Source organism: Canis lupus, chromosome 1 (assembly GCF_048164855.1).
Source record: "Canis lupus baileyi chromosome 1, mCanLup2.hap1, whole genome shotgun sequence".
Classification (NCBI taxonomy): domain Eukaryota; kingdom Metazoa; phylum Chordata; class Mammalia; order Carnivora; family Canidae; genus Canis; species Canis lupus.
The window spans coordinates 99742401-99769231 of NC_132838.1; the positions used below are offsets into that span (position 1 = coordinate 99742401).

The 26831-nt window shown below is 54.7% G+C and overlaps 1 protein-coding gene across 2 annotated transcripts in view; it reads left to right on the forward strand.

Moving 5' to 3' along the window:
• Positions 1-25597, forward strand: part of BICD2 (BICD cargo adaptor 2) — a 39284-nt gene extending 13687 nt beyond the window's left edge. Inside the window, exons 2-8 of one of the 2 annotated variants that reach the window (XM_072842448.1) lie at positions 12419-12631; positions 16930-17082; positions 18502-18936; positions 19407-20414; positions 20533-20684; positions 21710-21920; positions 23533-25597. In XM_072842448.1, coding sequence (XP_072698549.1) covers positions 12419-12631; positions 16930-17082; positions 18502-18936; positions 19407-20414; positions 20533-20684; positions 21710-21920; positions 23533-23538 — 2178 coding nt within the window. In that variant the 3' untranslated portion in view covers positions 23539-25597. Of the gene's footprint in view, positions 1-12418; positions 12632-16929; positions 17083-18501; positions 18937-19406; positions 20415-20532; positions 20685-21709 lie in introns of both variants that reach the window. The other variant, XM_072842439.1, reaches the window with a different exon arrangement.
• The last annotated feature ends 1234 nt before the right edge of the window (positions 25598-26831 follow it).

Sequence of the window (26831 nt, forward strand, 5' to 3'; positions counted from 1 at the left end):
GCTCCCAGGGCAGGTCGATGTGTCCTTGGGCCCCCAGTGGGGGAGGGTGGGAGCTCCTGTAGGAGTTCTGGCGTGCTCACCGAGCTCTGGGTGACCGCCCCCTGTCCCCCTCATGCTGGTAGTGGCTGTGGCCGTGGACACAAGGCTCGGGATGCAGCCCTGGCCCTGCCCTGGTGAGCATACCCTCCTGAGGTGCACAGGGCAGGCGGGGGCACTGGCCTCTGGTTGCCTGATTCAGAGGCAGGTGCCCCACGTAGGCCACCACCCTGGGTAAGACCGTCTCCAGGTGGACAAAATACACCAGCCCACTTGCTTTTGCTTTTTTATTGTGCTTTGAGCCTTTGTTGTGACACCTCCCTTGAGATGGGTCTGTTTACCTTATTGAGTCTGTGTTTGTGTTTATCCTTACAGAGTATTTTTAGTGTATCCCCCTCCCACAGCACAGTGCTGCTCGGGTGGCGATCCCCATGTGCTGAGAGGATACATTTCCTGCTATTTGTCCTATAGGCCCTCTTGGGTATGAATATTATTGAAGAGATCAGTTTTTAAGTGTTTGGGTTCTGTCTCCTCACACAGACCTGTTTCTGGGCCCCACGTACATATGTGAGAAACCAGGGGCCGGCCTCCATGGGCCAGGGTGGTGGCCAGCTCATGGTCGCTCCCTTTGGGGGACAGACTGCGTGGCTACTGCAGAGCAGAATGCCCTCCAGGGCCCCGGGGACTGGCTGACCACACGCATGGGGCGGTCCCTTGTGGGGCTGCTCTTCTAGCTTCACGAGGCCTCTTGCACCGGCATGGTTCCCAGCTGCCCCAGCGCTGGGTCAGACATGTCGCACGGGCCCAGGGTGCAGCGAGCACCCCCTGTACTGATCCCCACTCCCCTGTCGGCCAGGTGCTGGGGTTGGCCATGGCTGAGGGGGAGCTTCTTGTCCAGGGCTCCTCCCAGTTAGCTGAGTCCTGCCTCTGGGCTTATTCCTAACGCATCCCTGACCCTAGAGCCCTCCCGCTCCAAACCTGACTGATGCACAGCCTTGCCCAGGCTGGACTTGGGGACAGACCTTCTACGTACGCTTCTAAGTCTTGTATAACAAGCCACACAAGTGGCTGCGGGTGATGAGCTGCTGGCTTAGACCAGGGGTCAGCAGACTACATCTTGAGGCCACATCATGCCGTTCAGCCTGGACTGGCAAGAGAGTTTACAGCTCTGTGCCATTTGTGGCTGCTGTTGCCCCACAGGATGGAGTTGGGAGCCGTTGCCGCAGCCCCCGGGCCTGTGTGGTGGTGATTTCATGTGTCCCTTTGGCTGAGGGACATCCAGCTGCTGGGAAACATCAATTTTGGGTGTGTCTCTGGAAGGGATGAGCTTGGATTCAGTGTGGGCGGCAGCGGAACAGGAATGGGCGGGGTGGTCCGGTTTCTGCCCTCCGGCCTCCTAGGCCTTCAGCCTGCAGACAGCACTGGGACAGACAGACCCTACCTGCAGTAGGTCCCTGCTCTGGAGCTACAGGTGTTCCCTGGGGGCCTGGCAAGCACAGATCTGGTGCCCAGAGTGCAAAGCAGCTTGGGGTCTCTTCCTGCTTGCCCCCACATCCCCACCCTCCCATCCTTGTCCCCTACACCCTGCGGGCAGCCAACTCTCCACGCCCATCGGGGTCGCTGACCGTGTGTGGACCTGGGGCTCAGAGACCCTCCAAGCCCTCCCTCTAGTGCCCGTGGACCCAGGGCAGTGACCCCAGCTTCCGTTTTGGTGCAGCTTTGCCTACAGAACCAGGCTTGGGCAGGGGTGGCTGGCAGGGCTGCAGCAACCCCCCCTCCCTCCCAGGGCCAGGCTGCTTGTCCCCTGCTCAGGAGAAGCGCTTGGCCCTTGTTGTCTGTGCATCTCAGCCACACTAGGGTGTGGGGGCCCAGTGGGGGCCAAGGGTCTGGAGCCTCCTGTGTGCCAGCGGGGACCGATGGAGGATCACACGCCCCTCGTGGTCACTGCCCACCCAGCCTGTGAAGAGGCTGTGGCATGCTGGGCCTGCGGTGGTTGCGTACCAGGCAGGTGAGGACGGTGTGGGGAGGGCCTGCCCCTTGCTATCCCACATCCCCTGGGCCCTGGTCCTCCCACAACCCTGCGCCACCGTCCAGCCCCCTGGGGAAGGTACTCCCCGCTGCTAAAGTCTCATGGCCCCTGGGGATTGCCCTGCCCGACATGTGCTCCTGCTGCCGCCCCCCCCCCCACTGCCCCTGCCCCAGGAACCCCTCCTTGCCTGGCAAGCCCAGCCTCCCCTGCCACATGTGGCCCTGAGTACAGGTGTGTGTGCTGTGTCCACATGGCAAGGATGAACGTGTGTACAGCTGCCCGTGACCTCACGCCTGGGCGTGCCCGGCCACGCTGGAGCTCGCCTGGCCCGGGCACTTCAGGACTGTGGGCAGGGTGTGCCCCTCTGGGAACATCACCCCAGCACGGCTTTGGGTACCTCCAAGCCCAGACGTGCATCCTGCGGTCCAGGAAGGCATCAGCTTTCTTCCTCATAGCAGCCAGGGAAGTTTGGGGCGTTCAGTGAACACTGGCCTGAGAGGAGCAAGGCAGGGCAGGACGAGCACGCCCACAGCCTCACATGCCGTCAGGGTGCACACTGCTGCTCCGAGCACTTCCTGGGGGGGAAGCAGGTTTCCAGGTGGTGCTGGGTGTTGGGGCATGCTTTGATCAGCAGAGATTCAGGTGGTGGGAGCGGGACAGGGGCATGGCCTTCACCTCAGATTCCCGGCCTCTGGCCTGTGAGCTGAGCAGTGAGCACAGGGATGGGGCCTCCTAGCTGGGGTAGGACACCTGGGGTAAACAGCTGGAGGGGTGTCGCTGACGGAGAGGGGCCGGCATGGATCCGACGCCCTCCCCATGCTGCTTCAGGAGGATTGGCAGGTATCACAGGCCTTCCTGCGGGACGCTCAGTCTGCACACCGTTGTCGCTGCTCTTGGATGATGACCTGGGGTGGACGGCTGTGCCTCATATCAGGTGTCTGCATACCCCTTGAAGAAGCTGCCAGGTTTCCTGCCTGTCCATACCCTGGCAGCAGGGTGGCATGTGCCGGCCTCAGTGGGGGGCAGGTGTCTTCATCCCCAAGTTCCTGGAGTATGAGAGGCATCTCCCCAGTCACTGTCCTCTGAGCATCTCGTGCCCTCCTTTCCCACACATGTGTCTTTCTACAGGAAACATCTGTTCAGTTCTTTTGCTCGTATTTTATGGGGTAGTTTCTCTTACTCAGTTTTGAGAGCTCTTATATTTTGGAAAGAAGTCCTTTATCAGATTGTGATTTGTGTAGATTTTCTTTCAGTCTGTGTCTTGTCTTTGCATTGTCCTTTTAAAAAAAAATGAAGAGTTCTGGAGACATATTGTACAGCAGTGTGAATGTCATCAACACTACTGGACTGTACACTTAAAAATGGTGAGGATGGTAAATAAAGAACTTAAGGAAAACTCAATACAGTTAGCTTTTTTTTTTTTTTTTTTTTTTAGCTTTTTTAAAATTGCTTTTTGTAGGGGGATCCCTGGGTGGCTTAGCGGGTTAGCGCCTGCCTTTGGCCCAGGGCGTGATCCTGGAGTCCCGGGATCGAGTCCCGCGTTGGGCTCCTGGCATGGAGCCTGCTTCTCCCTCCTCATGTGTCTCTGCCTCTCTCTCTTTCTCTCTCTATGTCTATCATCAATCAATCAATCAATCAATCTTTTTAAAAAATTGCTTTCTTTTGTTTTTTAACCTCTGCCTATTTCAAAGCTCTTTGCCTTTGGTAACCACTAATCCATTCTCTGTATCTATGAGCATGGCTCTTGGTTTTTTTCAGATGCCACATAGAGGAGAGATCATGTAGTATTTCTGTCTGATTTACTTCACTTCACCTAATGCCCTCTAGATTATCTGTTTCTTCTTGAGCAGACTCAGTGGTTTGTCTTTTAAAGAATTTGTCCATTTCAACTAAGTCGTCAAAGTTATTAGTGTAAAGGTGTTAATAATATTCCCCTATTAGTTTTAGTGTTTGTAGTGCTGTCACCATTCATTCTTGGTATCCATCATCTGCCCCCAACCCTCATTAGGCTGGGTAGTTTATCAATTTGACTGACCTTTTCAATGAACTTGCTTTTGATTTCATTGATTTTCTTTATCTTTTTTTCTATATCACTGATTTCTACTCTGGTCTTTTTTTTTTAATATTTAATTTATTTATTCATGAGAGACACAGAGAGAGGCAGAGATAAGGCAGAGGGAGAAGCAGGCTCCCTGCGGGGAGCCTGATGAGGGACTCGATCCCAGGACCCCGGGGTCATGCCCTGAGCCAAAGGCAGATGCTCTACCGCTGAGCCACCTGAGTGTCCCCTACTTTGGCCTTTTTTTCTTCGAATTACATTTGCTCTTCTTCTAGAGTTTTATTTTTATTTTTACTTTTAATTGGGAGGAAATAGAGCACAAGTCATAAGTGTGAAATTTCATAAGCTGAACATAGCACATCAAGAATTGGAACCCTCCAGCCTTACAAGCCTTCCTCGAGGGCCCATCCCAACCAGAGGCCACCCCTGTCCAGACTTCTAGCAGCATAGATTCATCTTACTTATCCTTAAAGCTGTGTGTATCAATGGAGTCACACAGTATTTGCTCTATTTATTGTGTCTGGCTCCTTCCAACATGATGTGAGATTCATCTGTTGTCTGTGTAACAGTGACCTACTAATTTTAATTTCTGTGTAGTATTCCATCATGTGACTGGATCACATACTTTCTATCGACAGACTGCTGGGAGCTGTCTGGTCTGAGGCTTTTGTAAATCATATTCCTATAAACATATCTTTTCAGGGATCCCTGGGTGGTGCAGCGGTTTGGCACCTGCTTTTGGCCCAGGGCGCGATCCTGGAGACCCGGGATCGAATCCCACGTCGGGCTCCCGGTGCATGGAGCCTGCTTCTCCCTCTGCCTATGTCTCTGCCTCTCTCTCTTTCTCTGTGTGTGTGACTATCATAAATAAATAAAAATTAAAAAAAAAACATATCTTTTCATACACACATGTAGGTATTTCTCTTCCAAGTGGGAATTGAGGGTCATAGAACAGGTATGTATGTGCTTGCTTTGGCAGAACATATACATAGTACAGGTATGTGCTTAGCATTAGCACCTGCTGTTTTCCTGAGTAGTTGGATGTATGACTCACACACACCCCCACCAGAGGGTGAGTGCTCGAGAGGATTTTAGGCAGTGTGTGCTCATCTCTTTCTCTGTCCCCCGCCCATGCTGTCCAGTGTTGGTTGAGTGTCTGAGTTAATACACAGGCACCTGGCTGAGAAGGGAGACCGTGTGACTGGCTAAACTCTTGTCACACAGCACATGGGCCCAAAGACCCACCATAAATGAGAAACCGTCCTCCCTGAGGAGCACACAGCCTGTGGAGAGGGTGCAATCCATGCTCCAGTAGGGTTGTTAGTTCTGTGTTCAATACAAGGGAACCTGATACCTAGGATGAGGAGATAAGAGGGTGGCAGCCATCAGGCAGGTCTTGAAAACCTTTATCCCTTGGCCTGGGAGGCCCTGGGACCATTTGGGCAAAACTCTGGAGAGAAGCAGGTTTGGGGAGCTGGAGTGAACACTGGACGCTACTCCTCAGCACTGCAAGGCTGTTAGCTCTGCCTTCAAGCCCCATACACAGTACCTGGTCTAGTTTGTAATGTGAAAGCTAAGGTTTTGGATTGTTTTTTTCTAAATAGTCATGTAGTGCTATAAATATCCTAAATACTTGCTTTAGTGGCATCCTACAAATTCTCATATTCATTTCATTTTTATTCTGTTAAAAATACTTAGAAAGGGGATGCCTGGGTGGCTCAGTGGTTGGGTGTCTGCCTTCAGCTCAGGTTGTGATTCTGGGATCCGGGATCGAGTCCCGCATCAGGCTCCCTGCATGGGAGCCTGCTTCTCCCTCTGTGTCTCTGCCTCTGTCTGTCTGTCTCTCTCTCTGTTTGTCTCTCATGATTAAATAAATAAATCTTTAAGAAAAAATACTTAAAAAGTATTTCATCTTTAATCCATGCATTATTTAGAAGTATGTTGTTTAATTGCCAAATATGTAGAGATTTTCTTTTTTTTTTAATATTTTATTCATTCATTCATTCATTCATGTGAGAGAGAGAGAGAGGCAGAGACACAGGCAGAGGGAGAAGCAGACTCCATGCAGGGAGCCTGACGTAGGACTCCATCCTGAGTCTCCAGGATCATGCCCCAGGCTGAAGGCGCTGCTAAACCGCTAAGCCACCAGGGCTGCCCTGTGTAGGGATTTTCTGAACAGATCTTTCTGTTACTGATTTTTCATTTAATTTTCTGTGGGTAGAGCACCTACTTTGTATGGCCTGAATCCTTTTAATTTTGAGATGTGTTTAATGTCCCAGAATACGGCCCGTCTGGGTCAATGTTCCATGTGTCCCTGAAAAGAATGTGTGAGCTCTTGCCGTTGGTTGGGGTTCCTTACATGTCCCTTGGGCCAGTTTAGTCAATAGTGTTGTTTGTATTGTTTATGTCCTACTACTGATACTTTTGTCTTCTCAGTCTGAGTAACTGAGAGATGACTTTGGAGGCTTCCAACTAAAATTTTGGATCTATTTATTCTTGGAGATCTATTAGTTTTTGCTTCATGTATTTTGAAGCTCTGTTATTAGGTGCATACACATTTAGAATTATATTTTTTGTAATTAGCCTCATTCTCATGAAATAACCCTCTATTTGTGGTAATATTCTTTGCAGTGAAATCTACTTTATCTAATATCAATAGAAGCATTCTAGGTTTCTTTTGATGGGTATTAGCATAGTTTATCTTTTTCTATCCTTTAATATTTGTAAACAACTTTATTTTTAACAGCTTTATTTATTTATATAATTAACATACCATGCAGTTAACTCATTTGAAATATACAACTCAAAAAAATAAAATAAAATAAAATGTACAACTAAGGGCAGCCCGGGTAGCTCAGCGGTTTAGCGCCGCCTTCAGCCCAGGGGCCTGATCCTGGAGACCCAGGATCGAATCCCACATCAGGCTCCCTGCATGGAGCCTGCTTCTTCCTCTGCCTGTGTCTCTGCTGCATTCTCTCTCTCTCTCTCTCTCTCTCATTAAAAAAATTTTTTAAATAAAAAAAAAAAAAGTACAACTCAGGGATATCTGGCTGGCCCCATCAGTGGAGTGTGTGACTCTTGATCTCGGGGTTGTGGGTTCAAGCCCCATGTTGGGTGCAGAGATTACTTAAAAATAAAATCTTTTTAAAAAACGTACAATCCAAAGAAATGTACAATTTATTGGCTTCTAGTGTATTCATAGAGTTGTGCATTGATACCATGACCAATTTTAGAATATTTTCATTAGTCGAAAGATACCCTGAGCTGGGGCACCTGGGTGGCTCCGTCAGTTAAGCCTCTGCCTTGGGCTCAGGTCATGTTCTCAGGGCCCTGGGATTGAGCCCTGAGTCAGGCTCTCTGCTCAGTGGGGAGTCTGCTTCTCTGTCTCCCTTTGCCCCTCTCCCCTTGCTAGTGCTCGCAATCTCTCTCTTTCTCTCTCAAAAAATAAATATCTTAAAAAAAAAAAGATATTCTGAGCCTTAGCTGTCACCCCTTCCAGCTCCATCTCCAGCCTTGAGCAACCACCAATCTGTGTACACTCTCTATAGATTTGCCCAGTTTGGATATTTCACATAAATGGAATCATACAATATGTAGTCCTTTGTGACTTTTTTTTTTTTCCATATAACAGAATATTTTCAGAGTCCATGTATGTTGTACTGTGTATCAGTAATTCATTCTGACTTATTACTGATATTTTGTTGTATAGATAGGCCACATTTTTTTAAAAATTTATTTATGATAGTCACACAGAGAGAGAGAGAGAGGCAGAGACACAGGCAGAGGGAGAAGCAGGCTCCATGCACCGGGAGCCTGACGTGGGATTCGATCCCAGGTCTCCAGGATCGCGCCCTGGGCCAAAGGCAGGCGCCAAACCGCTGCGCCACCAAGGGATCCCGATAGGCCACATTTTGTTTATCCATTTATCAGTTAGTAGATTTTTGCGTTGTCTTTACTTTTTGGCTATTATGAAAATTAGCATTCAAGTTTTCATATGGATGTATATTTTAATTTCTTTTGGGTTTATGCCCAGGAGTGAATTGTAGGACCATATGATACTCTGTTTAACTTTTCGAGGGTCTGCCAGGCTGGTTTTCACAGCAGCTGCATCATTTTCCATTCCCACCAGCAATACATGAGGGTTCTGGTTCTTCCATATTTTTGCTAGCACTTGTTATTTTCCTTATTTTATCCTCCATTACAGTTATCTCATTATGCTTTTGACTTGCCTTCCATTTCCCTATTGTCTGCTTACATTGAGTGTCTTCTCTTGAGCTTATTTGTCTTTTATTTATTTTTTTAAGATTATTTTTTTATTTATTCTTGAGAGAGAGAGAGGCAGAGACACAGGCAGAGCGTGGAGTAGGCTCCATGCAGGGAGCCTGATGTGGGACTCAATCCCGGGTCTTCAGGATCATGCCCTGGGCTGAAGGCAGGTGCTAAACCGCTGAACCACCCAGGCTGCCCCCTCGTTTATTTATATTTTGGAGAAATGTCTATTCAAATTCTTTGTCCATTTTTAAATTAGGCTGTGTTTTTATTGTTGAGTTACAGGCATTCTTTATATATTCTAGACAGTAGAACCTTATCAGATAGAAGATTTAAAAGTATGTTCTCCTGAGCCCCTGGGTGGCTCAGTGAATTAGGTGTCTGACACTTGATTTCAGCTCAGGTCATGATCTCAGGGTTGTGAGACTGAGCCCCATGTCGAGCGCTGCTCGGAGAGGAGTCTGCTTGAGACTCTCTTTCTCTCTCTCCCTCCCCCCCAATCCTCTCTCTCATAAATAAATTAATGGTTTTCTTTTAAAGTATTTTCTCCTATTGTGTAGCTTGTCTTTCCACTTGATGATGTTCTTTGGTGCCATATTTAATAAACGTTTAATACCAAATGTTTTAATTTTTATGAAGTCAGTTTATTTTTGTTGTTTTTGCTCATGCTTATGGTGTCACATGTTAAAAACCCATTGCCAATAAGTTCATGAAGATTAATCCCTGTTTTTTTTTTTTCTGAGAGTTTTTTTTTTTAAGATTTTTTAAATTTATTTGTGAGAGACTGAGAGAGAGAGGCAGAGACACAGGTAGAGGGAGAAGCAGGCTCCATGCAGGGAGCCCGATGTGGGACTCGATCCTGGGACTCTAGGATCACAACCTGAGCCGAAGGCAGATGCTCCATCACTGAGCCACGCAGATGTATGCCCCTTTTCAGAAAGTTTTAGTTGTAGTTCTTGCATTTAGGTTTCTGATCCATTTTGGGTTGATTTGTATATATGATGTGAGGTAGGGATTCACCTTCATTGTTTTGCATGTGGATGTCCATTTTTTGAAAACTATTCTTTCATCACTGAATTATCTTTTTACTGTTGTCAAAAATAATTGGCTGCATATGCAACAGTTTATTTCTGGACTCTTGTGTTGCATTGGTCTGGATTGTCTTATGCCAGTACCACACGGTCATTGTCACAGTAGCATTATATAAAGTTTTTGAAATAGAGAATTTGAATCTTCCTGTTTTGTTTTCAATATTGTTTTAGCTGTTCTGGACCCCTTGCAATCCTATATGAATTTCCATTTCTGCAAAAAAAGCCATTGGCAGTTTGATTCAGATGGCACTGAGTCCCTGGTTAATTATCTTTTAAAGGAATTTAATAATTTAAAAAAAAAAAGGAATTTAATAAGAACAGTAAGTCTCTTATATTTATTCCGTAATTATCAATTCTGGTGCTTTTCACTCCTCTTCCTAAATCTAGATTTCCATCTGGTATTGTTTTTCTTCTGCCTGAAGGATTTTATTGAATGTCTTGGTCATTCAGGTCTGCAGGTGCTCAGTCCTTTCAAGCCCTTGTCTTCATCTCATGGCTGTTTGTGGAGGTTCATGGGCAGAGCGCTCTCGGTAATGGGTTTGCTTTGTTTTTTCTCAGGGTGATTCTGCTGTGTCCCATAGCCGGAGAAATCTGATATCATCTTGTACTGCTTATCCCTCTGGGTGGTTTTAGTGTTTCTTCTGCTATGCCGGCTTTAGGGAGTTTCGTGTGGTTTCTCTCATGTTACTTGTGCTCAGGGCTGGACGCGCCACTACGTGTAATTCTGGATGTCTTAGACCATTCTGGGTTCTAGTGCGTATTCTGTCCTCACCCTCCTCTTCCCTGGGGCTCCGCCTACCCTGGGTAACCCACAGTTGTGTCTTCAGCCTGCCAGTCTATTCTGCATCGTGGACGGCTGCTAATCCCTGCAGTGAGTGCTCCCCTCGCATCACTCTGTGATTCCATCTTGCATACCTTCCATGGCCTCAGGGTCGCCGCCCCGTGTGTGCCGGCTTCGGCCTGCATCCTGAGCCCCCAGCTACCATGGCGCCAGTCTGAGCCATGCTCACTGCTGTGGCCTGCTGGTTTCCCTGAGTGCGAGATGGTGCTGTTGTTATTCCTGTGCGTTGTTCGGGGATGTGGTCTGAAGCCTACAGCTGTGTAGGTCACAACCTGCTCCACCTCCTTGCCCCCGCCGCTGGTGACTCCATGTGGTCCACCTGGGTGGTGCCCTCACAGGTTCGCACTGACTGTCCCCTCTGTCCGCAGGTCTGCTGCCTTTGCTGCCTTGTCCACCGTCTTGCAGCACTGCCTCCTCCCTGAAGGCCTCCTGGCCTGCTCCCCACCATCTCCTCCAGCACCATGGCCACGGGCCCTTTGAGGCAGATGAGGGCTGTCCTGGAGCTTGCTTGTGCCCTGTGCCTCACTACTTGGTTGTCCTATGACTTGAAAATTGACACAAAGTTCCCAGTTAATGATCACTTTTGCATGAGGAGCCACTCCCAGTCCCTGTGACTGTCCTCTTAGCTCAGCAGGAGGTACCAGTCTCTGGGCCGTGGCTGGCAGGCCTGGATGGCTGGCAGGCCTGGACGTGCATGTGCACACGCTTGCATGCATCACCGCGTTGAGCTGTCTGGCCTTGGGACAGCCTCTAATGGTTGACCCCACACCCAGTGGGATGTCCACACTCCAATTTGAGGCTGTGCGTGTAATTGGCCCTGGCCACCTGGTTGGGCTTGTCTGCAGGCTCAGGGGGAAGCCCTCAGCTGGCCGGGGCTCTCCAGCACACCTGCCCTGTGGGTCAGGTCCTTGCTCTGCTTCCAGAAGTTAGGTAGGTTTTGCTTACCCCAGGCTGCTGTGCAGCTAGGGGTCAGGGCCACTGCCCAGGCTGGGCAAGTCCTGTGTAGACTTTTTATCTACTGAGACAGAAGAGGACAGCACCCGGAGTCTCAGAGCAGAGCTGACTTGGTTTGAAAAGAAATGGGCGTTTTCACAGAATGCTGACCCCAACCAGACTGTGCTTCCTTTAGCCAGGCCCCACCAGCTTTCTACGGTTTGGTTCTTTATGTCAGAAGGTGGTCCTGTGCAGTAACAGCCTTCCCCTTATGCCTGTTTTCCCAGTTTTCTTGGACAGAATTCCTAGGTTTCATCTCAGATAGTGAAATAAGTGAAAATGCCCGTTTCTTTCAAGAAATAAAGACATCAACTCTTCCTTCTTCAAGAGCCCTCCCAGTGAGCAGGGAGGCTGTAAGGAGTCTGCATGGGGTAGCCAGTGAGGGGGGAGGCCCATGGGGGTTGTCCTGGTGACTGGTCTTGGGCCTAGGCTGAGATTGGTCGGCTACACCATGCCAGGTGTACCCGCCTCCTCCCTGGGAGCCCTCCCTTGGCCTGGGGTGGGGGTGGGGATGGGGATGGGGTGGGGATGGGGGCATCTTCTCCCCTCTGGGCCTGGTGGGGTTAGGGCGTCCTCTCAGCTCTCCTCCAGACACTGGGCAGGTGGGCGGGGTCTCCCGCTGGGGCACACACGCTGGTCTGTCGACTGGTTCACCTTCCCATCTCCTCTCTTGGCCCACACCTGGGCTCACACCCTCCCAGGCCGCCCTGGCCTGTTTCTCCATCTGAAGTGGGGCAGAGGGGTGCTATGTGGGCCTCAGATCTGCCCTGGTCCTAGGATAGGACTTCTCTGCCCCACTCCTGGGTCAGCAGCCTGACTCCCGAAAGGGTCCGTGCTGCTGGGGGTCCCAGGGCCACCTCATCGTCTGGGTCATTCCTTGCCTGGCCCCACTTGGCCATCAGCCCCACCTCACTCCTCCCTGGCTCTGTTCCCACCTGACCACTAGCCCTGCTGCCCTGTGTAGCCCTCAGGTGTCCTGCACTCCCTCGTCCATGGCCCACCCCCTGTATCCCCCCCAACCCTAGTGTCCCCACCGGGGTGTCCTCCTCAGGGCTTGCAGGCGGCGGCCTCTGTCTTACGAGAATCTGGTCTCTGCGCAGGCGTTTGGACAGGCGCACACGAACCACAAGAAGGTGGCCGCGGATGGTGAGAGCCGGGAGGAGAGTCTGATCCAGGAGTCGGCCTCCAAGGAACAGTACTACGTGCGAAAGGTGCTGGAGCTGCAGACGGAGCTGAAGCAGCTGCGGAACGTGCTCACCAACACACAGTCGGAGAATGAGCGCCTGGCATCCGTGGCGCAGGAGCTGAAGGAGGTACCGGCGAGCCCAGGGGAGGGCAGGGCAGGTGTGTCGTGCCTTCCGCATGTGGCCATCCTCAAGGGGGGTGAGCGAGCTCGGGGCAGTGGGTGTGGCCTGGAGTCTGTGGGGGCTGTTCTGGCCGTGGCCTAAGGCCCCTGGCTTCTCATCAGCAAGAGCGAGGGGCCTCGTTCTGGGCCACGGGGACCTGCTCTCTGCCCTGTGTACTTTGGGGGCAGGGACAGCCGACCAGATGGACGGGTGGTTCTGAGGTCCACGCTTCGACATCAGGGCCACCCGAGGCTGGCAGGGGGCTCCTGTGGTGTGAGACGCAGCCCAGGGGCTGGCAGCAGTGGAGAACGGTCACCTACCCTGGCTTGGGGTCACAGTTCATGCAGGTCTGCAGGCCTGGGAAGAACTGGGCTTGGATCCAGGGGGTGGGCAGGCCTCAGATGTGTGGAGCCAGAGTTCGTGAGTTCATTTCTTCCCGTGGGATTACCGGGATTACCACGGTGGGGGTGAGGGGAGGGCCTCTGGGAATGCAGGGTGACCTCACCAAGGTGGTTGCAGCCTCGCCCCACCAGGTGGCCTCACCTGGCCAGGGCTGTTTGGCTCCTCATGTCTGAGCCATGGGGAGAGCCCCGGTAAGCTGCTGACTCCTGGCTTTGGGTGTCAGGACATGAGCTCAACTGGTCCTGTAGGAAGCAGGTTTGTGGGGCTGGGATTCCTGTCATTCCTGTTGGTGCTTCAGGAGGAAGCCGGCCACTCCCCACCCCATGCACGCTCAGCCACCTTTTTCTCTCAGGGCCCTGCCTCCCGCCCCACAGGCCCAGCCCCATCCGCACCCTGTTCCTATCGCTCTTATGCTGGTCCTGGGCATGTGGCTGCCCTGAGCTGCTGTGCCAGGCTCCCTCCTGGCCTCTGAAGTGGCCGTCCCCTCTCCCCATGAGGCTGGCACCCACGGCCAGGCCTGGTGGAGGAGCCAGGACTACATGCATGTAATGACATGCACTGCCCCCAGGAGGCCACTCTCCACCTGCCTTGGTGTGACGTGCAAGCTGTGCGGGGTCACCCCCTGGGGCATCCCCTCTTTGAGGGTAGCTGTAGTTCCCAGTGCCCGGTCCAGCTGCCATGCCCATTTCATGCTATGCCAGCTGTACCATGCCCTCTGACCAAACCCCAACAGCTTAATGCCGGCTTTCCGGGAGGACCTCGTGGCCTCTGTAGTGCAATTTGTGTGAGGTGTGCTCAGCACATGGGATGGTTCCAGCTGCTCCAGAACTTGTCCTTTCGGTGACCCTGTGGGGGTGGGGGGAACTAAGGAGCAGGTGGTTTGTCCGCATGCCTAGGGTTGGGCTGGTAGCCCTAGGTCCTGACCTCTGACCTCTTCACTTGTGTGGATGGGCCCAGCTAGCATCTGTCCTGGGACAAGGCCTTGAGACCCATTTTGGAGATGGAGAAGCAGAATCTGGGGTGGCTGGGGAGCAGTTGGTTGGAGGCAGTCAGGTCTGGTGCACAGACTGAGGCCTTCCAGGGATTCGCTGGGGGAGGGGAAGGGGGTCCTTGTTTGGCAAGGGGGGGCTGCCCTTGAGAGGCTGGGCTGGAGGCAGTCCACCTCACCTGCCCAGTGGGGCCCTCCCAGGTGACCTTTCTGCCCAGGGGCCCTGTCCTTGCTGCCCCAGGTGGACTGCACGTGCCTTGAGCCCTGGAGTAAATGACAGACATCCCAGTGGAATTCTGTGCCCTGGAACCCAGGGCAGGAGCCAGGGAGGCTTGGTTGCTGCCTGGTGGTGCCTGGAGCTGGCTGGAAGGGCGGGTAGGGGTCAGGAGCAGCCTTGCCAGGCTCCAGGTGGGGGTTGTGGTGTGTAGGTGAGGCAGCAGGGGTGGAGTCCCACACAGAGGAGGAAGAGGGTGGGTCTCCTGGGAACCGACCCCACCAGGAGGTGCACAGCCCCCAGGGGGTTGGGGGTCTAGGCCGCGTGTCTACAGGTGGACCCCCTGCCTGGACGGCTGGCTCAGGTGAACTCAGGCCAGCCTTGGTCTCTGCAGCTGCACACGGGACACACCTGCCAGGTGCTTGGGGGTCTCTGGACCAGGAGAAGGTCCCTGGCTGCCCCCTCCTGTCCCCGCCAAGGGCCGGCCCTCCTTCTGGCCACAGCAGCTGTGGCAGCATCCATGTCCCTGCAGATGCCACATTGCTTGACCAGACCAGCTGCGGTGTCTGCCTGGAGACAGCAGGTCCCGCCTGGGCTGTTGCTGCTAACCTGCCTAGAACCTGCTGGGGTGGGAGGGGAGACACCCCCCCCCAAGCCCCAAGACCCCTCCATGTCCTTTGGCTGGCTTGTGCAGTTGTCACAGGCCCCTCGTGAGGGCTGGGCCCTGTATTCCCTGTCCTGCTACTCTTTCCCCATACCCAGAGTCCAGTGGCCATGCTCCAGGTGGCAGGACCCATGGCCTAGGGCATCAGCACTGCTTTGGAACCTTCCAGGCAGGGAGTCTCCTTGGCATGACCTCACTGCTCACCCCCCATACACCCACTTGGGGGCCTCAGTCCTTCTTGGGGTGGACAGGGCTGGTGAGTAGAGGCCTGGCTTGGCCCGTGTGAGGACAGCATTTTGCCCAGAGTGCGTGGGTGTGTGTTTGTCTTTGCACAGTTCCATGTGTCCGTGGGTTCGCCTCTGCATGGTTTCCTCATGGAAGGGGAGGGTCTACTCCCACTCAGGGCGCCTGGGGGCTGAGGCATGAGTGTGCTAGGTGCCGGGTTGGAGGCTTCGAGGGCACGGAGAGGGAGCCTGCCAGGCCCCCGAGTTCTGGTCCTCCCGCGCCCACCTTCTCTGGCCTGTCAGGACAGGACGTCCCCTGCTTTCTGCCTGTGCCTGTCCTCAGGGCTGCAGTTGACAGGCCACCTGGAAGAAGATGCTTCTTTGGGGGAACCAAACCACCCAGTGGCCAGTTGGAACTGGTTTGAGTGCTCAGAGTTGGGCGTGTGCTTGGCAGAGTTGCCGTGTCCAATTTGGGCCCAAAATGCAGGCATCTGGGTCTCACGTCAGTGGATGGTGCTCCCTCGCCTGCCCTGCCACGTGGTGTTTGGGGCCAGCTTGTGAGCTGGGGACTCCCTTCACTGCCCACAGGACTCACGTGCCCTCTGTCAGCCCCAGGGCTTATGCTTGGAGGCTGTGCTGTCCCTGGAGGAGGGTGGGGTGACTTCTGGGGACCCCATAGACCTCATGGGCATGTCACACTGCATGGGGAAGGCTGGATCTGCCCAGGCCACAGGGGGAGCTGCTCATGGGTCTCACCACGGCCTGTGGGTCGTGATGTGCAAACCTGTGGCCTGGGTGGGTTTTAGGCCTTGGCTCCCACCCCTCCAGGGGCCACGTCAGGCCTTGTCCCACGAGTGTGGGCGAAGGCAAGGGGGATGGGCCAGCACGTACTCCATGTGCACGGGAAGTGAGGTAACTCACTCTGGGCCTGCTGAAGCCACAGCGCGCCATTGGCAGATGCTCTGCAGCATGCAGGTTACATTTCGGTCAAGGGCAAAGCCAGTGTGCAGCTTCCCATGTACAGCCTGGCGCTCGGTTCTGGGGTGCAGAGGGTCCAGGAGGTCAGGGTGGGCTGTCAGCATGGCCATTTGTTTCGGCACAGAAGGGAGCTGGCCCAGTGGACAGGGCTCGGGGAGCCACTCACTGCCCTGCGACACAACAGGACAGCCCAGAATGTCCCAGGATGGAGGCCAGGGGACCCAGCCAGGCCCTGGTCAGGGCGCTTGTGGCAGCAGGCTAGGAATCCCTGAGTCCTGGTTGCCACACTTGCCTCACGTCTGTGTTGACCCTGAATCCTCAAGCCCCTTCCCTGAGATAATCCACATCCCTGACTACTCACTTAACCTGTACACACGTCAGGTACCATCCCAGGTGCACTCTGGATGCTCCGTCACTGCCCCCGGTGCCCGCCCCTTCTCCTCCTCCTCTGCCTGCAGGTCGGTCTGTTCTGAACACCTGGAGTCACACAACCATAACCATGCATCTGGTCTCCTTCTCTTGTGGTGGGGGTCCCAGGTTCCTGCACGTCACAGCTGTGGCATCACCTTCTTTTTATGGCTACATGACACCCCATTGTGTGGACCGACCACGTGTTGTTTCCCTGTTTGTCAGGCGGGCTTCTGGGGAGTTTGCATACTTGGTACCGTGTGGACCTGCATTTTCGTTTCTCGGATACAAGCAGTGGGGCACGGTGCTGAGTCCGAGGGCACACCTGGGGCACACTTCCCGGCTCCCCAGGGCCCTAAGTCACTTTCGTGGCCACTGCCCACACAGATCAACCAGAATGTGGAGACCCAGCGTGGCCGCCTGCGGGATGACATTAAGGAGTACAAGTTCCGCGAGGCTCGCCTGCTGCAGGACTACTCGGAGCTGGAGGAGGAGAACATCAGCCTGCAGAAGCAGGTGTCTGTGCTTAGGCAGAACCAGGCAAGTATCTGGCTACGGCCTCCGTGCTCCATGGCACGCCCCTGCCTTCCCCACAGCCCAGCTTAGGGCCGCGTGGCGTGGATGCGGGGTGGGGGGTGGCCATGGGGTCCCCAGTCAGCCCCTGAGGAAACAAATACCAGAGGTGAAGCAGAGGGGACACCGGAGCCCAGGGGCAGGCTGTCCAGCTCCATCTGTCCGCAGCAGTAGCAGGATGCACCCATGACCCCTGGAGCCCTGGACCCGTCCCTCCCACTGTCCGTGGTCTGCCAGCCCCTTGTCTGAGGTCCTGGCCAGGAGGTGCCGATGGGCAGTGAGGACCAGCAGGGACGTGTCAGGGCTCGGACACCCCGGCAATAGGTGGGATGAGAGAAGGCTTCTTTGACAGCAGGGTAAGGAAGGTCACTGCCACTGCTGATGGGACATCCAGGTGGTATCCCAGGGCCACACCTGCCACCTATGTCCCCAGGATCCCCTAACCTCCCTGGACGTTTCCATCTGTGTGGGGGGCATGGCCCGGGTGTTTATGTCGGCAGCATGACACCAGGCACAGAGCGCCTGCTTCGGGCCACACAACAGACTTGCCGTGATGCTGGACTAGGCCCTGGTGGCAGGTGGTGGAGGCTGGCCCCTCCCCGGGCCTCCCCCTGCCCCAAGTTGTGAGTCCCTAAGGTCCTCTCGGGCCCACATATAAGTGGTCTGTTCCTTATTTCTTGCACCAATATGACAGAATAAGAAATGTTTTTGTTTTTTTGGAATAAGAAATGTTTTTTTTATTTTTTATTTTTTTTATTTTTTTTTTATTTATTTATTTATGATAGTCACAGAGAGAGAGAGAGAGAGGCAGAGACACAGGCAGAGGGAGAAGCAGGCTCCATGCACTGGGAGCCCGACGTGGGATTTGATCCCGGGTCTCCAGGACCATGCCCTGGGCCAAAGGCAGGCACCAAACCGCTGCGCCACCCAGGGATCCCAAGAAATGTTTTTTTTAAATTTCCCATAGACTCCCAAGTCCCCACTGCAGGCACTGGTGTCTGTCCGCACTTACCCCCTCATCCACCTCCAGATACATGCAGCTCTGGATTCTTTCCCCACCTCCGCTTCCCCTGGGGAGCCTCCGGGTCGGGGTCCCTCTGGATTCCGGAATACAAGTGATGGTCCTGGTACATGTTTTATATTTGTTAAAATATTCAATTAACAATTAATGTTCACTAAGTAACTTTGTGGAATCTACAGTCAGGACGCAGTTAGTAACATTGTAAGTAGCCTGACATCTGCAGCATTTGCAGCAGAGACATGCGTTCTGGTTTCCGTGGCATCTGTGGCTCTGAGGAGCATCCTGGCTCTGCTGACAGTGGCGCTCTGAGCCCTGTTGTTGCCTCCCCTTTGTGCAGGCACAAGACGCTGTCGCTCTTTCCCCAGGTGGAGTTTGAGGGCCTCAAGCACGAGATCAAGCGTCTGGAGGAGGAGACTGAGTACCTCAACAGCCAGCTGGAGGATGCCATCAGGCTCAAGGAGATCTCGGAGCGGCAGCTGGAGGAGGCGCTGGAGACCCTAAAGACGGAGCGGGAGCAGAAGCTCAGCCTCCGCAAGGAGCTGTCACACTACATGAGCATCAACGACTCTCTCTACACCAGCCACCTGCATGTCTCCCTGGATGGCCTCAAGCTCGGTGACGACACAGAGGCCCTGGCCAACGGCTTCGAACATGCCAGCCTGGCCAAGCTGCCGCTGGACAACCGGACCTCCACGCCCTCCAAGGACGGTCTCGCCCCGCCCTCCCCCAGCCTGGTGTCTGACCTCCTCAGCGAGCTCAACATCTCTGAGATCCAGAAGCTGAAGCAGCAGCTGATGCAGGTGCGGGTGGCCAGGGTCGTCCCAGCCACAGGGCCTTGAGGCGGCTGTGCACATTCCCTGCTCCAGCTCTGCTCTCATGGTGCCCCATTCCCCTCTTGCTAGTATTTATTATGGAGTCTACACTGCTAGCATCAGTGGAGCTGCAGAGCTGAGGGGAGGTACAGCCTGGGTTTCTGCAGGTTCCCTCCTGCTGCCTCATAGGGCTCACAGGCGATCTCCTGCAGCTGCGTCCTCTGGACATGTCATGTCAGAGTTTCCCGCCCTGTATAGAACAGAGTTCTGGGATCTGTAGCATGGCCCACCCCCATTTACCACACATCTCCAAGGAGGGGCCCATCGAGGCCCCACACATGGCACCCTCATTACACACAGCACAGACCTGCAGGGGGATAGCTGTGGTGCCGGCGGGGTCACCACTGGGTCTTTCTGGGCTCCGGTGGGCTGATGATGGGGCTCTTGTGCTCTTGCAGATGGAGCGGGAGAAGGTGGGCCTGCTGGCATCACTGCAGGACACACAGAAGCAGCTGGAGCAGGCGCGGGGGGCCCTTTCGGAGCAGCGCGAGGAAGTGAGCCGCCTCACAGAGAACCTTACCGCCCTGCGGCGCTTGCAGGCCAGCAAGGAGCGGCGGACAGCCCTGGACAGCGAGAAGGAGCGTGACAGCCATGAGGACGGGGACTACTATGAGGTGGACATCAATGGGCCTGAGATTTTGGCTTGCAAGTATCGTGTGGCCCTGGCAGAGGCAGGTGAGCTCCGCGAGCAGCTGAAAGCCCTGCGTGGTGAGCATGAGGCCGGTGAGGCCCGGCATGCTGAGGAGAAGGGCCGCCACGAGGCTGAGAGCCAGGCGCTCACTGAGAAGGTCTCCCTGCTAGAGAAGGCCAGCCGCCAGGATCGCGAGCTGCTGGCCCGGCTGCAGGCAGAGCTGAAGAAGGTGAGTGACGTTGCGGGTGAGACACAGGGCAGCCTGAGCGTGGCCCAGGACGAGCTGGTGACCTTCAGTGAAGAGCTGGCCAACCTGTACCACCATGTGTGCATGTGCAACAACGAGACTCCCACTCGCGTCGTGCTGGACTACTACCGAGAGGGCCCGGCTGGCGCTGGCCACTGCAGCCCTGAAGCCCGTGGGCGCCGCTCACCCGTCCTACCCAAAGGGCCGCCAGCCACGGAAGGTGGGGCGGGGGACAGCAGCCCCTCGCCCAGCCCCTCTCTGCCCTCCCCTCTGAGTGACCCACGCCGGGAGCCCATGAACATCTATAACCTGATCGCCATCATCCGCGACCAGATCAGGCATCTGCAGGCGGCCGTGGACCGCACCACGGAGCTGTCGCGGCAGCGCCTGGCCTCCCAGGAGCTGGGCCCTGCTGCAGACAAGGACCGGGAGGCACTCATGGAGGAGATCCTCAAGCTGAAGTCACTGCTGAGCACCAAGCGGGAGCAGATCACCACGCTGCGCACGGTGCTCAAGGCGAACAAGCAGGTGTGCAGCTGGGCGGGCGGGTCTTGTCCCTCCCTGGGCCTCGGACAGCAGCTCGAGGAGACGGAGGGCCCCTCCCCATGTGTCTCAACCCCCTGCCCTTTGTGTGTCTGACCCCCAGACAGCGGAGGTGGCTCTGGCCAATCTGAAGAGCAAGTACGAGAACGAGAAGGCCATGGTGACCGAGACCATGATGAAACTGCGTAACGAGCTGAAGGCCCTGAAGGAAGATGCGGCCACCTTCTCCTCCCTGCGAGCCATGTTTGCCACCAGGTAATGCCCACGGCTCTGGCCCCAGGTGGAAGCCCCCAGGGTTGTTATCTGCAGTGTCGCCTGCACTTTGCATGCAACAGGAGGAGGCTGAGAGCCCACGGCCCAAGGTGGGCTGGCAGCGTGAGGGCGGAGTCCACCCTCAGAACCCGGCAGAAGTCTACAGATTCCCCAGGAAGGTTCCCTGCCTGACAGCAGTGGACCCTGGGGTGTGAGCTGCCAGCTGGGATTGAGCTGGGGAGGGCAGCCAGCTGTGGACGCGGCAGCCCAGGTGCCTGTGCCAGGAAGTCAGGGCAGGCCTGCCCGGGGGCCTGGGTTCAGGTGTTTGCGCTGAGGGGCACGATGCCCCCCTGCTGGCTGGTGTCGGGCAGGCACGGGCCCTCGTGGTCCAGAAGGGCCCTTGAGGCTGTGGGTGAGGTGGGGCTGGAATCTGGTCAGAGGCTGCTGTTCCTCAAGTTGTAGGATATTCCTGGCTTCCCCGGAGGCTCCCTGTCCTGGGGGCAGAGCTTGAAGGGGCCTCACGGTCAGTGCCTCACCCCGGGTGGCCTGGCCACCCTCGCTTCCGTGCCATTTCATTTAAGAACTTGGCTTCTCACACACAGCTGAGGTCACAGACTCAGGGAGGAAGGACAGGTGGAGGTGAGGGACGGACCTGGAGGGGGCGTTTGTCTCCCAGCCCCGTAGGGCGAGAGGACATGCGCACCTGCCTGTACTCTGCTTATCCGTCGGGTCACTTGCTAAGTACCTACTGTGCACCCATGGTTCCAGAAACAAGCTGGATCCTGCCTGGGCTCACCTGTGAGGGCCAGGCACCCCTCGGCCACCTGGGGCCTGAAGGGCAGGCACCACCTCCCAGTTCCCATGGTGGAAACCAGCTGGGGCGCACTTCCCAGAGAGCTGGGGGGCAGCCGCTTCCCTCCAGCCCAGTGAGTAGGACGCTTCGGAGCCCCCTCCCCCTGCCCAGGCCTCCCTCCGGTCCTCAGCCTTGCGCTGCTTCAGCCACGCCCTCGCCCCTGGTGCCCCCACAGGTGTGACGAGTACATCACACAGCTGGATGAGATGCAGCGGCAGCTGGCGGCCGCAGAGGACGAGAAGAAGACACTCAACTCCCTGCTGCGCATGGCCATCCAGCAGAAGCTGGCACTCACCCAGCGGCTGGAACTGCTCGAGCTGGATCATGAGCAGACCCGGCGGGGTCGCGCCAAGGCCACCTCCAAGGCCAAGCCAGGCACCCCGAGCGTAAGTCACACCTGCGCCTGTGCCAGCGACAGGGCCGAGGGTGCCGGGCTCACCACCCAAGTGCTCTGTGGCGAGAAGTATAACATTTACTGCGATTAGGGTTACGGGGGCCGCAGCTGCAGCTACCCTGCCGCACGTCACCCTCTGCTTCACCTCCACTAACCCAGCAGCAGTGGGACCGCGGTGCTAGGCTGGTCTTAACCGTGACTAATGCACAGAGGGAAGGACTTGGCCGAGGCGGTGCGCTCTTCCACCTGGACCCTGTGATTTCTGTGTCTGTCCTCAGCCCTTGGGACCCCTCCTGGCAGCCACTCTCCTGGTGGGGAGAGGGGTCACAGGGGTCAGAGCCGCGTGGCTTCCCGGGGCCCGTGCGCCGTTGGCTCCCGTGGGGTGTGGGGGGTGGACGGAGCCTGAGAGGAAACTTGCATGTTCCCTGCATGTGTGTAATGCAGCCCTGGTGCCAGAAGCAGTGTTAGGGGCCCTAGCCAGAGAGTCGGGCACAGTTTACAGAGAGGATTCCTTTGCAGTTTGTGTGGCATCTCACTGCACATTGTGTTTGGGACACAAGTCCACAGTCCTCCCCACACCCCGAGCCCCGCATCTTCCCGCCCAGGCACACATGCACACAGCACTACTCCTGCTCACGTGGTGCACAGGTGCCTAGGCACCCGGGTCCCGAACTCAGCAGGTGCAGCCTCCCTGAGATCGCACACCCGTCAGGTGGCCTGCGGGGTGATGCACTGGCAGGACCAAGGCGTAGGGTTTTCTCATGAGAAAACCTTTGTAAGTGCCTGGCCAGACCCTATCCTCACAGGAAGCCCGTCCCTTCATAGGTAGGGTGTCCCTGGCCATCGGGGGGGGAGGGGTTCTTCACCCTCTGCCTACCATCAGACCCCCTGAAACAGGGCTCTGGACACCCCCAGTGAGGGGCTAAAATGAGGGACTCCCACATCTGTAGCCAGAGCCTCGCCCAGGACAGGAAGGGATCCTTAACAGCTACACAGACCTGGAGGTGGGGACAGGCAGCAACAGCGGCTGGACACCCCATCCCCAGAGGCTGCATCAGACGGAAGCAGGACTTCTCAGTATTTCTCTCCCTGTGGCCCTGTGGGGGTTAGAGGAATAAAGCTGCAGTCATTTCCCTGAAGAGCCCTGTGGCCAGAGGGCATCACGCAGCCCCTCACCCCACTCCCCCCTTGGGCCCCACCAGCTTCCAGGTGCAGTTCCAACCGCCTTGGCTTCGGCTGACCAGCAGTCAAGAGATGCGGGCCAGGTCGCGCCTGTCCCCAGCTCTGTACTGCTTTGCTGATGGGATGTCAGGTCTCAGATGCCCCCACCCCCTGGAGGGGTAGGCTGACCCCTCTGCAAGCAGGTCTTCCGGGGGCATGGCTGCCCGCTGGCCCTGCACGCCGCTTCTGCCCTCTGCCCAGCCTGGCCGCAGCTTCTCTCCATACCTGCAGGCGTCTTCCAGAGGCATCCGGGGCTGGCGGCCCCTCCTAACACATGCGGGTCTTCTCTGCCGCCAACTAACGCACCACATCCTGCCCAGCCAGAGCTTCGGTTGTCTGACTGGTGCCAGTTCTAACGCTGTCTTGTTTTCTCCCGTTTTCAGCTGTAGAGTAGCTGCCGGGAGGACTCGGCCGCGGCCCTGTCACGCTGCAGCCCCTCCCCCTCCCGTGGGCCCACGCAGAGGAAGGAAGGGCAGCCCAAAAGTCCACTTAGAAACGTGTTTGGATATGCCACTGCAGTTCTTTCCAAATTAGCATTCCCTGAGTGTTTAATGGCAGAGGAAAAAAAGCTTTAATTGAGAATGCCGCCAGCTGCTGCCTGGAAGGCCTTTGTGCCGCGCTGAAGAACCTGCTTGGACAGCGGCCATCAGGCTCGCTTAGAAACCCGCTAGAAACGCTCAACACTGGGGTCTCCCTGTTACAGATGCCCTTTTTTATCTGATCAACCTGTGCACTTTTGATATTTTGATATTATATTTGCTTCCTTAATCCCCCCATAGAGACGGTCTCAGATGCCGTGGTCTGTCTCGTGGTCCTGTAGCGCTCCACTTAGCTCCCGCCGTGTTGATCTGACATCAGCACGGGGCCCGGATGTGTTTTCCTAGCATGTAGCTCTAGGTTTAGGTGAAGGCCTCGACCCGGCAAAGAGCTCGGCGAAATGTATCCACGCTGTGGTTCAGCAGCCTTTTAGGTCAAACGGCATTATGGTTCACGTTTGAAATTACAGATTTTAAATGCCATGTTCATTAAGAAATCCAGGGTATTCCGATTCTGGGGTTTTTCATATTGTATTATTATTATTCTTAGGAATAGTTCAATGTAACAAGAAGAAAACTTGACCTTTGCTCTGGTTAAACAGTAATAGGCACTTGAAAACAAAAAATAAATTATTGAGTGAGTAGTATTACCTACAAATTCCAGAATCTTCTGGGTTTTAGGACATTGGGAAGCATGACTGATTAACAGAATTTTATACAACTGTACCAGTGAAATTCCAAATTGGAATTGTTTTGTTACTCTGGTTTTTGTGCCAGATTGTGGTACACTTAGAAAATCCTACAGCCGTCAATTTTCAGGGTGTTCTGTTTCAACGCCTTTTTGTTAGTAATTAATCATTGCCAGCAGTGCCTTCATCAGTGAAGGGAGGTGTCCCAGCATAGGGTGAGCTCTAAATGGACAGTGCAGAGCTAGACGGGGATGTTGAAGGCCAATGTGGAGCAGCAGGTGTGAACAGGCGCACGCCTTCACGCCGGAACCTGGGCATCTTCATCGAGGGAAAGAAAACAGCAATTGTGCAAAATTCTGTTAGTCAGTGATTCTTTACCGTGTGGATCCTTGCAAATTCAGGAGCTGAGAAAAGGAAAGTGAACACACGCCCGTCGTGTGTGCTTTGGGAACCAAATGGACCTGCGGGACAAGCTGAGCAAGTGGTGCGAACAGCATACCACGTTTGTGAAGAGCGGGGGGCGGGGCGCCGGCAGGGGCTGCCGCAGCGTTCTTTGCAGATGTGAGGGAGAGACGTTCTATATTCTCTTGCTTGGTGTAACTAATCACTGTTAGTTTCAGGAAACAGAACTCAATAAAGCCCCCGGGCAATCCCGGGCTGTATCCCGTGGGGTTTGCTGAGTGAGGCGGTGCCTCGGTAAAATTGGTACTCAGGGAGGAAGAGCGCATCCTCCCTCCTCCAAAATAAAGGACAAATTATAATAATATAAAAGTAGCAAGAATAAAAGAATTCTGTTTCCTGGAATAAACATTTCTTATTCCTAGTTCTAGGGACCCCTGTTCTCACCTCTGTTACAGTGTTGATTCATAAGAAATAATGTTACATTTACGATAACTTCATCTGTATGGGGTATTTATTTGCAATGACGTCTGAGTACTGTATTTTTTTCTGTGCATTATCTTAGTGTCAGAATGTTGTCTTTATTTTAAGATCATATGCATGTTCTCCTGCCAAGGAACCTTTACACAGACACAAACAAACATCCTTCAGATTCTGAGAAAGTGAGGCAGAGCATGGAAAGGAGTAGGAAGGAGCATTTGGTCTCGACTTGGGACATGGCCGTGCGGCACGGATGTCTGAAAAGCCAGTGCACATAGGAACTGTGGGCCTGGTAAGGGTCACGTTGGTAGGACCAATAAATAAAGAATAATACAAAAGCACAAGACTTGTTCTCTGTGGCTGCTCTGACCCCTACTTCTGGTGATGGGGGGTCCAGCCAGGCAATGTGATTCCAGGGCCTGAAACACAACCAGTGTGTCAGTAACCCTGGGGTAGGAAGTGGAAGCAGCCTGGGGCCCATTTCAGGAGGTGTGGGCAGAGGGGAGGCATGGGTCTTGGGTGTCATGAGTACCCAGCAGTGTGGCACTAAGGACACTCCACCTTTGCTGTCCCTCCCAAGGAGCAGAGATTTGGATGAGGTGGGGTCCTTTGCTGTCCAGATTTGTGCTGTGTGACCCCGGGGGTCAGTAGAGTCAGGCAAGAATTCCTGGTTGTTGCAAAGCTATGTTCACCTGCAGGAATGTTTGTGAGGCTTGCTGAGCCTGTCCTGGCGTGAGCTGATGGGCAGATCCTGGCTGAGGGAACGGGGTCCTGGGGGCGCTCTGGCACCGGTCCTTCTGCCCTCATCAGTCAGGCCTGAGGGACGGCCTCTTTCCAGGACGCCTCTTTCTACTCAAGGTCTCCACTTGACCGGTGCTCGCTGCAGGGCTCCTCCCTCAGGATCCCCGTCTGGCTTGGGTAGTGGCTGCCTGAACCCGTGTTCAGCTTGAAACCTTTTGAAAGAGACTCATTTTTCTAACTCAGCAGCTAGAAGGAATCTTGCTCCCCTGCTGCCCATGCCGCCCACCAGGCCCCTGGAACCGGTGGAAGACAGCCCATGACAGATCTGGAGGAGGAGGGGATATTGGCTGTGGGCTGGGCCGGGCAGGTACCATCTTGTGCACGGCGCATGTGACTGGCCCAGTCCCATCATTTGCTTATTTGACCCACAAGCACAGATGATGAGGCCTTCTCTATCCCTCAGCATGCTCTGGTTCTTCATTTCAGGGGTGGAGTGGCAGCCTCTTGCAGGGGATGGGGGGAGAGCAGTTGGCCTTGGCCTTCCTTTCAAGAAGGAATGTCTCCATTCCCACTGCCTCCTCCATCTCCCTGCAGTGGTTTTCACCCCAGTCCCTAGCCGGTTCCCAGAGCTAGAAACAACAGCTCCAGCTTAAAGACAGACCTTTGGTTGAATTGCCCTCTTTCAGTGCTCACATACCAGGCTGACTTTTTTCTGAGCCTGTTTCCCTTCTGTAGGTTAGGGATGATGGTTCTTGGCTCAGAGGTTACTGTGAAATTTCATCAAGCCCTGGGTAACTGGCATGTGGAAGGTGCTCAGGTGACAATGATGTGGTTCTT